At 39.1% G+C, this 15,791-nt stretch overlaps 1 protein-coding gene and 1 long non-coding RNA gene across 2 annotated transcripts in view; one reads left to right on the forward strand and one right to left on the reverse strand.

The window, feature by feature from the left end:
• DDX10 (DEAD-box helicase 10) overlaps positions 1–15,791 on the forward strand; it is a 294,804-nt gene that overhangs the window by 35,671 nt on the left and 243,342 nt on the right. Inside the window, exons 10-13 of the mRNA XM_039229231.1 lie at positions 6,273–6,374; positions 7,541–7,628; positions 10,748–10,836; positions 14,221–14,683. Coding sequence (XP_039085162.1) covers positions 6,273–6,374; positions 7,541–7,628; positions 10,748–10,836; positions 14,221–14,683 — 742 coding nt within the window. The remainder of the gene's footprint in view (positions 1–6,272; positions 6,375–7,540; positions 7,629–10,747; positions 10,837–14,220; positions 14,684–15,791) is intronic.
• On the reverse strand, positions 922–11,193 carry LOC120229911. Its single transcript, XR_005527871.1, has 2 exons — positions 11,067–11,193; positions 922–1,204 (listed from the first exon to the last, which is right to left on the reverse strand). It is a non-coding gene; the product is annotated as an uncharacterized LOC120229911 (long non-coding RNA).

Here is a 15,791-nt window from a genome sequence, read left to right on the forward strand (position 1 = left end):
CTCCAGGCTCTGAGCTGGCAGTCAGCACAGAGCCCGACGCGGGGCTCGAACCCATGAACCGCGAGATCATGACCTAAGCGAAAGTCGGACGCTTAACCGACTAAGCCACCCAGGCGCCCCTTCTTTAATGCCTTTAACTTAGACTTAGGAAGATCCTAAATTCAGCCTGTTTCTTCTGGATGTACTGGTGCAGCTTTACATGGCCTTCTGCCTTGGTCTGCTCTTTAGAATTTAAAGATTTTTTTTTTTTAGAACGGGAAAAACCAATTCTTTCTTTTGCATCAAGAAGCATTGAGCTGGGATAGTGTAGGGCTGAAATAGTTACAGAGGTAGGTAGGTAAGTGGGCTGAGTTTTCCTCAGGAGTCAGCTGGTTCCACGCACTTCCCCCTTACCCTCTTGCTGTCCCTTCTCAACACAGCAGGTGAGTGATCCTTTTACACCCATGTCAGATCACGTCAGTCCTCTGACGGCTTCCTGTTCACTCAGAATAAAAGCCAGTGGCTTGATATTACTCAGTCCCCTCCAACCCTACTTTCTGTTCCCTGCTTGTGTCTATGCTCCACACTGCTCAGACTGTTTCTCCTTCATGCCAAGCATGTCCCTCCCCCGCCCTCTTCTTTCCCCCTCCCCCCCACGGCCTTTATATTACTGTTTCTTTTGCAGGAATGGTTTTTCCTCAAGCATCCGCATGACTGTCTTTCTTAACCTGCCCCAACTACTCTTCCCTTCCCCTGTGCTTCCCTTTTCCCCCATAGCCCTTAATACCTTCATGTAGCCTAGAGCATTTCCTTACTACAATGCATCTCTTTCTCTTCACTAGAATGTAGGCTCCATAAAGGTAAGGAAATATGTCTACTTAATTGATACACCCTGAGTGCTTAGAACAGGGCTTGGCAGTGTAGACAGTTGAGATAACACAGTTACTTTCTCAAATCAGACTCATGAATCAGAGCTTCCCTAAAATTAATTACCCTATGACTTAGTGGCATAAACCAAGAACCAGATGTTCTCTCCTGGTTTCCGTGGATCAGAAACGCAGAGGTGGCTCCTTTGGCTTCTCTGGATGCTCCTCCACATCCTTGCAGGTCTGGAGCCCGGGTCTGCGATCGCGCTGTCACGCAGTACTTGAAGGCTCAACTGGAGCTGGATCCCTTTCCAAGCCCGTTCATCTGCTTGTTGGCAGGGTTCATGTCTTTCTTCTGGCTGTGGGTCAGAGATGTCTCTCAGTTCCTTCCACTCAAAAATAAACACTTAATACATTTTTTTTAAAAAAAGCATATAATTTATAAATAAGAGTGTAGTATATGGTGATGAAATGATTTATTACCAGGGCTATAAAGCTAATGAATAGTAGCTGGGGCTTGAATTCAGTTCTTTTGACTCCAAATCCAGTGTTCTATCTGCTTATGCAACTTTCTGGTGGTTTTTTACATCTGTTTACTCACCAGTATTTGGTGAGCAGCTTTTAGGTACAAATGTAGGCTAGGTATGGAACATGCATTCACATATGTCCTCCAATGTACTGGTCAAGATAAGGAAGTACCCTAATATTAATAGTACTAAGTTGTGTTAAATGAAGTAAGAATGACACAAAAGATGAAGATTTTAAAAGTATATACATTTTTATTTCTTACTTTGTAATAACTTGTGTTTTGTTATAAAAATAGTGCTTATTCACTTTATAGATTCTATGTTTTTAAAAGTTTATTTTTATAGAGAGAAAGAGACACAGTGACAGAGTATGGGCGGGGGGGGGGGAGGCAGAGAGAGAGGGAGACATAGAATCCAAAGCAGGCTCCAGGCTCTCAACTGTCAGCACAGAGCCTGATGCAGAGCTCTGACCTGAGCTGAAGTTGGATCCTCAACTGCCTGAGCCGCCCACTCTGAGCCCCTCACTGTATAGATTCTAGATGCTGGTAGAATGAACGTACCACCCACATCTTATGACCTAGAGAAATTTTCATGTATGTCCTATATATATTTTTAAAATTACAAAAAGGGAATTATTGTAAATAGAATCACTTACACCCTGCTCTGTAACTTGGAGAACCAGGCTGGGAGAAAGAATGGCCAGGCATTTGTTAGTGCTGGCAGACCTTGCTGAATGGGCAAAATTTAAGGGACACTTAAAGTGTTAGCTAGAATGGAGTTTGTGTGTTGGGGAATAGGCATTGGAATGGTTGAGGACTAGCGGTTACTGGAGGGAAGGCAAATTCGTGCCAGAACTGCAGGGTTTTTCTTCCTTCCTTGGGCCAGAGTTTCTTTTGAGCTTAAAATTACCAGTGGGACCCAGAAGTCAGTGGTCTGGGTCTCCCACACGGAGCTAGAAATGCCAGTGAGCTATAGTGTGTGAAGGCATACAGTTGTGATCAACCTTTAGGGGTCCTTCTGGAGGGAGTCCTGGTATAGCGATAAAGGTAATGAACTGCAAGTTTAAAGCCTCTTCTATGTGATGATTAGCTGGAGATTTTTCTTTTTGTTTTGTATTTCTATTTTTTTGATGGGTGTTTTTGGATAATTTCTTGGTCTTTCCAGAAATTTGCCTTCTCTACCAATTGCATAAAAAAGATTGGCAAATTAATGTAAAATGAAGTTCTTCTTAAATTCTAAAGTACTACATAAATGTGACGTGCCACTACAGAAGGTGAAAATGAGATTGTTGTGGTTGTTGTGTTCCAGTTGCAGGGCTTTTACTTGGTACCTAGAATTTTTCTTACAATAACCTATGTTACACGGAGTTCCAATATGTATCTTGTGAAGAACACTTATTTCTCTTTATGCACATACCAAGCCTCAGTCCTTCTGTATTGCTTTTGAAATCTAAAAAGCTAGCTCACGGGTAAGTAGACAACCATTGTAAGCACTTGAAAGAAAAAAAAATGTGCTTCTGCCTTCTTTTCAAATGTGTTTTTATTTTTAAAATGAAAGGTTATTGGAAATTTTTGGGTGTTGGTGTGTAGGAGATAATTTGTGCTTTATGTTGTTTTCGGGAAAAGATGTGTGTGATGTTCAATAGGTAAAGGGGCCAGTTGTGAGCTTTTCTGTAGAGCTTGCATTGTGGCGTTCAACTTTGGACATTTGTTTTTCCATTTTCCTTTGGGAATTTTGTTCTTTTAAATTCCAGTGTTACATTCTGTCTTAACCCTGTGCAGATCTGTTTGTTTGTTGAGTAGAGTTGTAAAAGGTTTGGATATGGCCCTTGTGTGACTTAAATCCTGATCCATTCTTCCAGATTATCCTTGGGTGCCTAAATGGGTAGACAAGATGGGTGTCATGGTTAAGCTGATTATTCCTGCTCATGCATCCATCTGAAGATCTGAGGGCTTCATGGGGCGCCTGGGTGGCTTAGTCGGTTAAGCGTCCGACTTTCGCTTAGGTCATGATCTCGCGGTTCGTGGGTTTGAGCCCCGCGTAGGGCTCTGTGCTGACTGCCAGCTCAGAGCCTGGAGCCTGTTTCAGTCTGTGACTCCCCCTCTCTCTGACCCTCCCCTGCTCACGCTGTCTCTCTCTCTCCTAGAAATAAATAAAACATTTAAAAAAAAAATTAAAAAAAAAAAAAAAGATCTAAGGGCTTCAGGGGTTGCAGTTTTGATACCTTAGAGATTTCGCTCTACCCCTTTCCCCAGTTCTGGGCCACATTATGTAGACCTGGTGGATTGTTTATTTTCTCTCTCCATCTCTGAATTTGGATATAGAATGTTAAAGAGATCAATTTCCCTTCAACCCACTCATATCCATCTCCCTTTTTCCTAATTAGTCCTCTTTGAGCCCCATGAGATACACTTTCTTACTTCTGAAGATAATTGACCTCATCTCAAGAGACTGGCTACCTTGGAGACATTTTGATATAGTGCACAGCGCAGGTCATTATTAACTGCTATCTGTCCCTTTTCCCTTTAACATGTCTTTAGTGAGCTCTTGGAGCTTCAGAAGTTGAGATGTCTCGGGGCGCCTGGGTGGCTCAGTCAGTTAAACATCCGACTTCGGCTCAGGTCATGATCCCACAGTCTGTGGGTTCAAGCCCTGTGTCAGGCCCTGTGCTGACAGCTGAGAGCCTGGAGTCTGCTTTGGATTCTGTGTCTCCTCTCTGCCTCTTCCCTGCTTGCTGTCTGTCTCTGTCTCTCAAACTAATAAAAAAGTTGAGATGTCTCTCATCAGATACTGTGTCTGCTCTGTGTATCACCTCACTACTTCATATACTAGTGATTTCTGCCTTGACAAATGGATTAATCCAATACTGCTTAGGGGGAATGGTTTTTCATATTTCTTCATAGTAAATGATAATGAGGCATTTTGAATTGTAATAGATGTTGAAATACAATGAGGAAGGTATTTGGTACTAGTTTCTCATTTATGAAACAGTAAAAGCTTTACTCTCTCTCCTGTTTAATGCCTATGCATTTAGAAACCCTAGAAAAAGTTAAGCAGTGTTAAGAAGACAAAACTATCCACTGGACTCTCCTCAGATGCTGCCTTTTCTCCCTGGAAAACTTGACTCTTCCGTAATGTTTAACTGATTCCTAATTTTTTAGGTCTCTGCTCTTAGAAGTCATTTGCTCAGGACAGTTTTCTTGATTCCTGGACAGCATTCAACGTGGTTCTCTGTTACGTTTTTCTAGCTTTCTGTACACCTACTAACACTCCTACAACTTTATTGTTCCTTGCTGTTTTAGTGTCTGACCTTAATAGTGTGTAAGCTGTGGGACAGCCAGAACTATGTCAGTTTTAGTGCCTGGCATTTAGTGGCCCCTTAAATTTTTTTTTGTTTGTTTGTTTATGAGTTAAAGATAACTTTTAACACTTTTGATATGTTTTATTTCATACATTTCTGTGTGTGTACTTATAAAAGTATATACATATACGTAGATATTCCTATTAAGATATTACACTGGGATTTCACCTTGCGTGTTGGAGTAGAGTTTTAAAATAAATATGAGATGAAATTGCCCTTCTATCTTTATAGTACTTTTGTAAGTCAACACAATTTTTTGCCTCCAGCATTCATTGATAAAATTATGTACAGTGGTATTCTGTCTCTGTATATGCAGCTATCCAGTGTTCTCTAGATCCAGACTCTGATGTTCCCATCTGGAAATCCTTCCTGCTGTCCATTTGGTTATACTGGTTCAGTTGGGTTTTTCCTATCTTAAGTGAGCTAAATTTGCCCTTTTTTCTGGTTTCTGCCCCTTTGAAAGATCCTATCTTTTCCCTTTCTGTTCATCTTCAAGGTCCTCCTCAAATTACACCTGGCCCTGACAACGCCCNCCCCCCCCCCCCCCCCCCCCCCCCCCGGCCGAGTGGTCTCTTTCCTCTTCTGAGTTTGTGACATTTATGGCCCCTGGTCATCCTTTGACATTTAGTAACGTACCATCTTGGGGACATTGTCTTGATTTTGTGTGTGTTTGTGTTTTCTAGTCAGCTAGATTGTTCGATCACTGAAGACAGAAATAGTCTTCTATGTCTTTGTGTTCTTCACAGTTTCGGCCTGGCACACAATTTCTCACTAAATAACGTATTTGGTTAACTATAAAAATTTGCTCCTCACATTTTATAACATGAACCCTGAAGAGAGTGCTTTGATGAGAATACTTTTCCATTTGTGTGTTTAAAAAAAATTCCACAGATGTCCAGTTCGCTTTATCTTACTGCTTGCACATAATGGCTGACCCCGAGTTATAAGGGGAATCTGTGCACAAGTTGCACAAGAGGCTTAGTAACTGTGGCTGCATCGTGGCCCAGTTATGTAGAAATTTCTGGTGGTACAGCATGAAATAAGAATTTTGCTAGATGAGGGAAGAGAAGCACGTGGATTGGAGGATAACTTTTCAGTTGAGCAGAGATCCATTTCTTAAAAATGATGGCACTAAACAGTGCTATTCCCAAGGTATAAAATCTCCAGAAAGATGATTTGTTTCCTTAATATAGTGAGTGCCATGTTCTTACATGACTAATCGTAACCTAATAGTCTTCGTGGCTTTAATGAGAAATTGCTATAGAGAACTATTTAAGAAATTCTCTTTAATTGATTTGTTTCTTAGGATCTGGCTCTCCTGCCTTGGTATGGCCTAAAAGTCACTTGGAATTATAACTAGTAGTGAAATGTTGAAAAAGGTGCTCAGAGCCCTTAGTTGTCTGTCCTTACAGAAGTGAACAATATGGTATTCCTAATATTTACTAATTAGGTGAACTTGCTTCTTTGTCACCTATTCATCAGATCTTTGAAATGTAAAATGCAGATTGCACTGATGTGGAAGATTGTTTTTTTGTTTAGGTACAAAGAGGATGGTGAAGCTTTATTAATTTTGCTTCCCTCAGAAGAGAAAGGGATGGTGCAGCAGCTTCTTCAGAAGAAAGTGCCTGTGAAGGGAATCAGGTAAGAACTGCTGGGTGTGTTGATGTTACCGTCAGGAGAAGAGAGGCACAGGTTTGTCATGCTGAATTACGTATACTTCATTCCCTCCGCCCTCTGCTCTTCTGCTGTCTGGTTTGTGACTTTTTTTGTTTGCTTGTGTTTTTTTAAACACATTTTCTGGAAGAATCTTAATGGAGAAAATAAGATGAAATGGAGAGAACTTGTTAGCCTCAACGGGCATCAATGGTTGAAAGGATTACATGTCTTAGATGAAATATGTAGGGTTGTGTGTCCATTTCAGAGGACTGTGCTTTCCATTTAAGATATTCAGGTTGTCAGCAGATTTGATCAGGATCAGAGTTGCACCTGCAGTGGGGTCCTTGAAATGTCCTGGATTTACTTGGAGGGAAATAATTTGGAGGGTGTTTAGATGGGGAGTGGGGTAGGCGGGTTGGTTAAGGGTTCGATGGAACAAGACTGAGTTGAAATTGTTGAGAGTGAGTGAAAGTTTTCTACCTTTTGTGTCTTTAATTTTATAGTGATTTTATAATTAAAGTAAAAACCATCTCATCCACCCCCATCTACCACTACCCCAGCTTTGCAGGAGCAAAGTGGTTTGGTTTAAAATCAGGGAAACAAGTGGGATTTCTTTTGTGAAGCATAGACCCTTGTAAGAATTTCATTCTTTCCTATAGCTTCCCCCTGGTGGAGTGAAGTAGCTATTCTGGTACATTGTGCTTGATTTCCAGATAAGGAGAACATTATTTTTATCTTTTGGCTCCTTGTTTATTATTTGAAATTGGTTTTAGGATATTTGGCTGAATCTGGAAGTACTTATAACAGTGATAATAACTTTCACTTATTCTACCATATGGACAGTAGATCTCCCATGAGAATCTATTTTCTAATGGACTTAGGAAGCAACCAGTGATAATTGAATGTTAACCTTAGTATCTTTCACTTAGCATGGGACATTTAGAGAAGATTTTTAATGTTGATCTTTTATCCCCCTGCATTATGCAGAATCCTGAGAGTCAAATTTACCTCTAGTATAATTTCAATCTAATCTGGCTCCTAGATGAGAAATAATGTTATAGATTTAAAAATACTGAGGAAAATGCTGTACACTATTTTCAGTTTCTAAAATTGAAATGTCTTAGTTTAACCTCTATTTTTTTGTTACAAAGAATCAATCCAGAAAAACTTATAGATGTCCAGAAAAAATTGGAATCATTTTTAGCACAAGACCGAGATTTAAAAGAAAGAGCTCAAAGGGTAAGTCTTTGGTAAACTTGATACCTTAGTTGGAATGGAGCATATAGTAAAGTTAGAATCCCTCATTTTCTGCTACTTTGGGTGTCATGGTTGTGCTTTAGGTAGTCAAGTAGTGCAGTTCACAGATAACCAGCATATTCTTTAACTTTTAAAAAGACTCTGTACCTTGGGGTGCCTGGGTGGCTCAGTGGGTTAAGCGTCCAACTCTGGATTTTTGGCTCAGGTCATGATCATGGTTTGTGGGATTGATCCCCACATTGGATTCTGTGCTGGTGGTGTGGAGCCTGCTTGGGATTCTCTCTCTCTCTCTCTCTCTCTCTCTCTCTGCCCCTTCCTTGTTCACACTCTCTCTTTTTCTCTCAAAACAAATAAATTAACATATTTTAAAAATAAAAAGATTATGTATTTCTTAGAACAAACTGGGAAAATGTCAGCTTTGTTGACATTCAGCAAGCTTACTATAATTTCTTTCATTAGGTTAAATTTCTAGAAAAAATAGCACTTTTACTAAATCATCTTTAGGAATGAAATTTTAACCTATAAATGTAAACTTAATGTTCCCAAATTACTTTTTTTGACTTAGAAATTCTCTTGATTAGCAAATACAAAGAATTACCACTTTCAGTTAGACTTACTTTTCAGTTCTTAGAGTGCCCAGCAGTAGATGATTTAGTAAAGGAAGAAAGGAAGTACTTTTGTGTTGTGCTAACAGCTTCCCAGTCTCTAAATGGACAAATATTTGAAAACCTGTTATAAAGCTCATCCTTTTTACGATGCTTTTACATACTTTGAGGTTATGAGACCTACATAAGATCTCTATCTCTGAATCTCCCATAACATATCAACAGTGAGTTAAGACAGTCAGGATTCAGAGGTTGGATTCTCTTTAAGCAGAGAGATGAAATGAGAGGAAGGAAATAAGAGATATGGAAAAAGGATCCTAGATGGAAAAGGAGCCTGAGCAGAAAAACGGTCAGTAGTAAGGCCATGTTATGGTTTTGAAACTGGATATTCTTGGGAAAGAAGTTTTATCTAAAGAGCAGTTTTAACGTTTCTGGTTAAAAATTAACTTCTCTTGGGGCGCCTGGGTGGCTTAGTCGGTTAAGCGTCCGACTTTCGCTTAGGTCATGATCTCGCGGTTCGTGGGTTCGAGCCCCGCGTCGGGCTCTGTGCTGACTGCCAGCTCAGAGCCTGGAGCCTGTTTCAGTCTGTGTCTCCCTCTCTCTCTGACCCTCCCCTGCTCACGCTGTCTCTCTCTCTCTCTCCCCTAGAAATAAATAAAAAATAGTAAAAAAAAAAAAAAAAAAAAAAAAAAAATTAACTTCTCTTATATTTTATCAAGTCAGCCTTATTGTGCTTAAAATACCACGAGTGATGAAAGCTGGAATGTGAATGCTTACTCTGTGTCAGTGCTCAGTCATGATATGACTGCTACATGGCAGTTTGCTGTGTGCTCTTTCTTCATCTTCCCAACAACCCACGGGGAGGGCGATACTGATGTGACTTACACAGGAGTAAGTAATAGATGGAGAAAATTAAAAATTGTCAAGGTCACATAAGCTATAAGGTAGCAGGCCTGAGACTGACATCCACATTTGCCTTTCTTCAAAACTTCCATGATAGATCAAGAGAATTACAAGAAAACCAAATACTGAACTGTGCCAAGTTGTATTTCTAGAAGCTCACTTCACCTGAAATCTAATGAAAAGGACCTTTAAAGGGAAAAAATCTTTTTTCTTCATTTTTGGGCATGCAAACATTTGTGTGCAGATATCGTCTAGCAGACATAGGTTACATCTTTTAGATGGTTTGGAAATAGTATGCACATTTGAAAATATTATACATGAATTCTGAGATGTCATGACTTACTGCATACCTAAGAGGTCATTCAGTTATGAATCAGGGAATAAGGAACATGAGAAGGATGTTTCACTGCTCTGTGCCTACAACAAATGGGCCTTCCAGAACAAAGATTATAGAATGCGCATTCACATAAATGATGTGATTTATTGGGTGTCACGCATGGTTTAGCAGAATGGCTAACTGCGTTGCCAGCAGCAGCAAGCTATCTAGTTTCATAGAAGTGATTTTCTAGCCTTTGATTATAATCTGGATAGAACAAAAACGATAGGCAATAGTGGTGGGTTTTTTTTGTGAACAATTGTAGGGGAAAAATTATCCTTGAACTGGAGCCATTCGTTGTTTTTCATGCTTATGGAGACAGGGAAAATGGTTTGAAGAAAGGATTAGTATAAAGTTATAGCAAATGTGAAGTTTAGGAAATCTAGAAATGGGAATTAAATGTACTTATAAAAATTAATTTTAAAATAAATGCTTGCATAGATGTGTTTCATCATCTTTGTTGCCTGACTGTTATAGACGGATAAAGGATGGGGATCATGTTTATGCTTTGGTTTATATAGTTCTTGGTATAAAGTTACCTTTTTTTCTTTTTAAAAACTTCAGAAAAATAACACAAGTTGATGATGACAAATTACTTGAAATGATACTATAGGCTTTAGGAATAAACTTCATGTCATGATTTTATTAAGCTTAATTTAAATAGAGTCACATTTTTATTATGTTAGAAAAGGTATGCTTTGACTACTAAAATGATTATTACTAATAGCTAGTATTTATTGGTATTTGCTGTATTCCAGAAGATAACACCCTGGTATTCTAGATGTATTTTCTTGGTTAATTTCACCTAACATTTTAAGTAGAAGGTGCTGTGGTCTTTGATAGACAAGGAAACTGACAGAAACACAAGAGACTTGTGCAGCAAGTAAGATAAGGAGCTCGGATTGTCATCTGTATCCTTCCAAATCATCCCTTTACCCCGCTTAGAGCATATTGCAACAGACTGATACTAACTTGTAGAATAGCTTTCTGAGAAAGTTGGCTTGATGAAACCACATTTAAAGTCTTATCTAATATTACAGTTAGAAAAAGGTAGATTTTGTTTTTTTCTTGTGGAATGGAGACATTCTCAATTATTTTTAAGATTTTTCCACTACTGTTGAAATTATCCCTTTGGTAAGTTTTCTTTTACCTGGGTTTAAATTTAATTCCATTTCTGACTATCGCATATCATACATGTAAACCTCTTATTTTTACAGTGCTTTGTCTCCTATATACGCTCAGTGTATCTGATGAAGGATAAAGAAATATTTGATGTGAGCAAGTTACCTATACCTGAATATGCCCTGTAAGTATTCATATTATGGTTTTAATTGTGAATCCTCAGAGGTAGAGGTCATTTGTCCACAACCTGGTTCTCTGAAGAGTCCTCGTTGAAACTGCTCTGCCTTAACTTAAGAGAATCTGTTAAAAATCTGCAGACAAAAAGATTATACAAACTAGAAAACTAGGTGAGTGTCTAGTTCTTGTTGTCAGAAAGAAGTTTCTGACTTGTAAGTGAAAATTTCTGGAAGTTACCCGGGCAGTTTCCTGTAGTTCCGTTTTACAGGAGGTGGAGAACAGTTGATAAGCACTGTCTGAAATCCCTAATCCTCTGTGGGCCTCTTGTCTTCGGAACGCTGGCCTGGAACACCATAGACCGCTCTTTTCTATGCTTTTGATACGTGTCTCCTTGTCAGTTCTTCCTTCCTTTTAGATTGATCCCCATAACTGCTTGATTATTGCCTGAGTATTCTTTGTGTCTTATTGTTTCTTCTAGGTACTCACAGTTACCATGGCAAAATGTCCCTGTTTAGTAACTGAGGTTATTATTACATAAAAAAGGAACTGTTGGTTTTGTTTTGGCTTAGTATTTGAAGGACTTTTTTGCTCACCTTTTCAGCTATTATAAAGGAGGAATGCTCATTTTTTCAGTGGGGTTCTACCTGTGGGGAAACATTGACAAAATCCTATAGAAGCACCCTTGAGGTTAATCATATGTTAAATGTCAGCATAAAATTCCTAGTCTGTGATGACATATGTATTTTCAAGGCAAGGTCTCTGTATTTGGCTTGCTCTCCAGGAATTTGAACGTCTTTACCTTTATTTATTTAAAAAAATTTTTTTTTAAATGTTTTATTTTTTTCTGAGAGAGAGAGAGAGAGAGAGAGAGAGAGACAGACAGACAGCATGAGCAGGGGAGGGTCAGAGAGAGAGGGAGATACAGAATCTTAAACAGGCTCCAGGCTCTGAGCTAGCTGTCAGCACAGAGCCCATGTGGGGCTTGAACCCACCAACTGGGAGATCATGACCTGAGTTGAAGTTGGACACTTAACCGACTGAGCCACCCAGGTGCCCCGTCTTTACCTTTAAATGGAGTCTGATAAAAACTCGTATCTGGGAGAGCTGCTGTTTTCTGCTCTTCACATTAGATTATGAGTTTAGTATAATAAGTAATTTGTCAGTTGTAACATTTTAGAGTGATCGAAATTGCTAGTTAACAGTGTGAGGCTCCTGACTCTCTGTGTAGGTAATTGATGGAAAACCACAAACTATGGATATAACATATGTTTGTCACTGAGCTGTTGGTATAGCGGTTAACTAATTTCACCGCTCCTGAATACGATTCATGGTTTAGGTTATTAGCTTCCTTTTAGTAGTCTACGAAGTTCTGTCCTAGTTTTCTGATTGACTTAGCTGCGATATTAGTAAACAGGAGAGGCACAGGGCTTTAACACCGCAGGGTCATATTTATGGAACATTTTGTTGCTACAAAAGCCAGTAAATCTCATCTGTTCACAGTTGATGACCTTTGCTTTTTATTGGTGATGTTTAGGAAAAGCAGAAAGTTAACTTCTGAGTCTAAATTATTGGTACGGTTTAATTTGGTGGTGTTGCTTAATTTTTGTGGATGTTTAGGTGTATCATTTCCTTGACCTATAAACTCCTTTAGAAGCCCTTTGTTACCTAAAGCAGTGTTATGTATGCAGGATATAATAAGTATTTTTGAAAATTATTTTCCTAAAGAAACATATTTTTTAAAGTTATTTTTTAAAATTTACTTTTATTAAAAAAATTCTTTAATGTTTTTATTTATTTTTGAGACAGAGACAGAGTATGAGCAGGGGAAGGGCAGAGAGAGAGGGAGACATAGAATCTGAAGCAGGCTCCAGGCTCTGAGCTGTCAATATAGAGCCTGATGCGGGGCTGGAACCCACGAACTGGGAGATCATGACCTGAGCCGAACTCGCACCTTATTCGACTGAGCCATCCAGGTGCCCCAAAAGAAACATGTTTTGAATAGTTAGTATGTACAGTTCATTGTGGTAAATGTTAAAATATTATAGATGTGTGTACGCCTACCTTAAAGGGGCTTCAAGTTTTAGTAGCTGAGAAAGACACATAAGTATAATTGTAGTACACTGAGAGAATGGTCTGATGGATAGGAGTTTATGATCCCATCCCATAGTCTCTATAGTAGTAATAACGGGAGGTGCTGAGTAGCGGCTGCCTGTGTGCCAGGCTATATGTTACGTACATTGCATCTGTGAACTCATTTCACTCTTACAACCACCCTAGGACGTCAGTACTGATCATGGCGTCTCACAAATGAGGGAGCTGAGGTATAGAGGTTCAGTAACATCCTTCAGTCACATTGGTGAGGTGAGGACAGTCAGGATTTGGACATCAACAGCCTGATTTCTGGATCTATGCTTTTTCCCACTGCACCTGTAAGTTTCTTGAATCATGCCTCACAGGAAAGAGGCAGTGGAGCCATGTCACTGTCTCAGCTGTTGACCGTAGCAGGTCCAGCTGTAGGCGTTTATTCCTCATTCTCGAGTAGGGACTTAGGAGCTGGGAAAGCCCTGATCATAAAGTGGATCTTGATCTTAGAAGGAGAAAATAATTTTCTTTTCTATTTTGGTCTTATTTAGAAATATTTTTTTTTCTTTTTTCATTCTTTTTTTTTTTTTTTTTCTTTTACATTTAGTTATTTTTGAGAGACGGAGATAGACAGAGAGCATGGGAGGGACAGAGAGAGAAGGAGGCACAGAATCCAAAGCAGGCTCCAGGCTTAGCAAGCGTTGAGGATTTTTCTTTTTTCTTTTCTTTTCTTTTCTTTTCTTTTCTTTTCTTTTCTTTTCTTTTCTTTTCTTTTCCTTTTTTGGGTAGAAATGATTACGTCGTAGTCAAAGAGGAGAGGACAGTAGTAATTTTAGTTTATTCTTTGCAGAGAGCTGTTTTGTCCTTTCATAACCATGTCTTTTTCAGCTTTAGTATTGACATTTCAGTGTTTTCATATAGTTAGCAAGTTAGATTGTTACAACAGCTGTGAGGTGGACCTGGTAGGTATTGATATCTCATATTTGAGGAGGCCAAGGCTAAAAGAAGTAAACTGGAAATAGGCAGATTTAGTACTTGAACTGTTCTCATGTTTCTGGTTTCATGCTCTTTATTTATAACTTGTTAACCTCTTAATGAAAAATGTGGTTATCTCCAGTGTTGTCTGATGGGTATTTGGTATTTTTTGCCTTGCCTTTTGGATCATCTCATCTGTCAAGATTGAGTTGTATCTCAGAAGAGTGTTTTCTTTAAAAACTCCAAAAAGTCCCCACTCTTGAGAAACTTGCATAATACCATAAGCACACCATCAATGTACTGAGATAACTATTTTTGTTTGCTCATGTTTAAGGTCTCTAGGTCTTGCTGTGGCCCCACGGGTAAGATTTCTTCAGAAAATGCAGAAGCAATCCCCTAAAGAAATGGTGGTGAGCCAAGATCATAAAGGAATTGAGCCAAGGGCTCCCTCCCTCACCAATGATGAAGTAGAAGAATTTAGAGCCTACTTCAATGAGAAAATGTCCATCCTTCAGAAAGGTGGGAAAAGGCCAGAAGAGACAGAACACACGTTGGCTAAGGGGATTAGTGATGAAGAGGAAGAAGAGAAGGAAGATGAGGAAGAAATGGAAGAGAAACTGGCAAAAGCAAATGGGTCTCAGCTTCCGTCTGTCCCTAGCACTGCGGAGTCCAAAGAAGCCTCTGGGCAGTTCTTAGACAGAGATGAGGATGAGGATGATGGACACGACGCTGATTTCTTTACAGTGAAGCGACACAACGTATTTGGGTTGGACCTTAAAGAGAATAAAACACCACAGGTAAGTTTACCCCCAGTGGATGGTCTTCTTTTGTTTCCTACCACTTCTTACTGTGTGCTGCTTGTGGCCTTTGGGGAACTATGGGGGCAGGAAGGGCTAGGAGAAATTTGTAGTATGATGTTTTTTGCAGTGAAATCTCCCTCTTTCTCCATATTTAAAGATGGAATAGGTGCCAGAGAATTCTTGTTCATAACCTAGAGAACTCTAAGAATGCTGACAAATTTAATCTCATGTGATGCCTTTCTGAGGCATGTTTTAAAAGTAGAGCCATGGTTATAACGTTAAGGAAGATGAGCGATGGGGTTTTATAGTTTTATGGTGTGGCGATCCTTCACTGTGATCGTTCACATATTACTTTCTGATTTAAATCATTACAGATACTCCTTAATTTAATCTCCCTAAGCATGAATTTAACTTTTAATGAGACATTTGCTTTGGGGCACCAACCCGGGGTCTTAAATAGAAGGCCAGCACTCCTTTTTAAAGGCCACTTATGAAGGTTTATTGAAAGTTTCCTGTAGATCCTTAGTTCCTCTGTAGGTATCTGCTAGGAAAAATAAAAGAGAGAATTCAGACAAAGCATCTGTTTTCTGGAGTGTCTGTAGGTGCATACTTAATGTGTTTCTCCTCTCCTTCCCTGGTCCCCTTCCTATTTTGTATGCCTTTATTCTTCATCATTTCTTTAAAGTGAATTGAATAAAAAATGAAGCTGAGCTCTCATTTTTAATAAACTCTGAAAGACTTATAGTAGGAAATTCTAAATTTTGAACTGTGAAACCCAGATGGTATTTAAGTAACTAAATACAAATCTTGGAAAGGTAACAAACATCATTATCGAGTACTTAATATGTAATTTGGTGTTTTGTAAGCATTATCTCATTTGGTCACTGACTAACCTGTGAGGTAGGTACTGTCTCATTACACAGAAAAAGGGAAAAAACAATTGGGACACAGAGACCGTAAGATAGTGAAGTGCACAGCTTGTTGCTGGCATAGTTGGAATTTGAGACTGGGTTTTCTTATGCTTTTGGTTAAGATTGTGGATAATGATCTGGTTTTGAAGTGTGATTTATCACTCTAATAGAATTGATACACTTTGTGTTGTATC

This window comes from Hyaena hyaena, unplaced genomic scaffold (assembly GCF_003009895.1).
Source record: "Hyaena hyaena isolate Hyena2069 unplaced genomic scaffold, ASM300989v1 scaffold_36, whole genome shotgun sequence".
Lineage (NCBI taxonomy): Eukaryota > Metazoa > Chordata > Mammalia > Carnivora > Hyaenidae > Hyaena > Hyaena hyaena.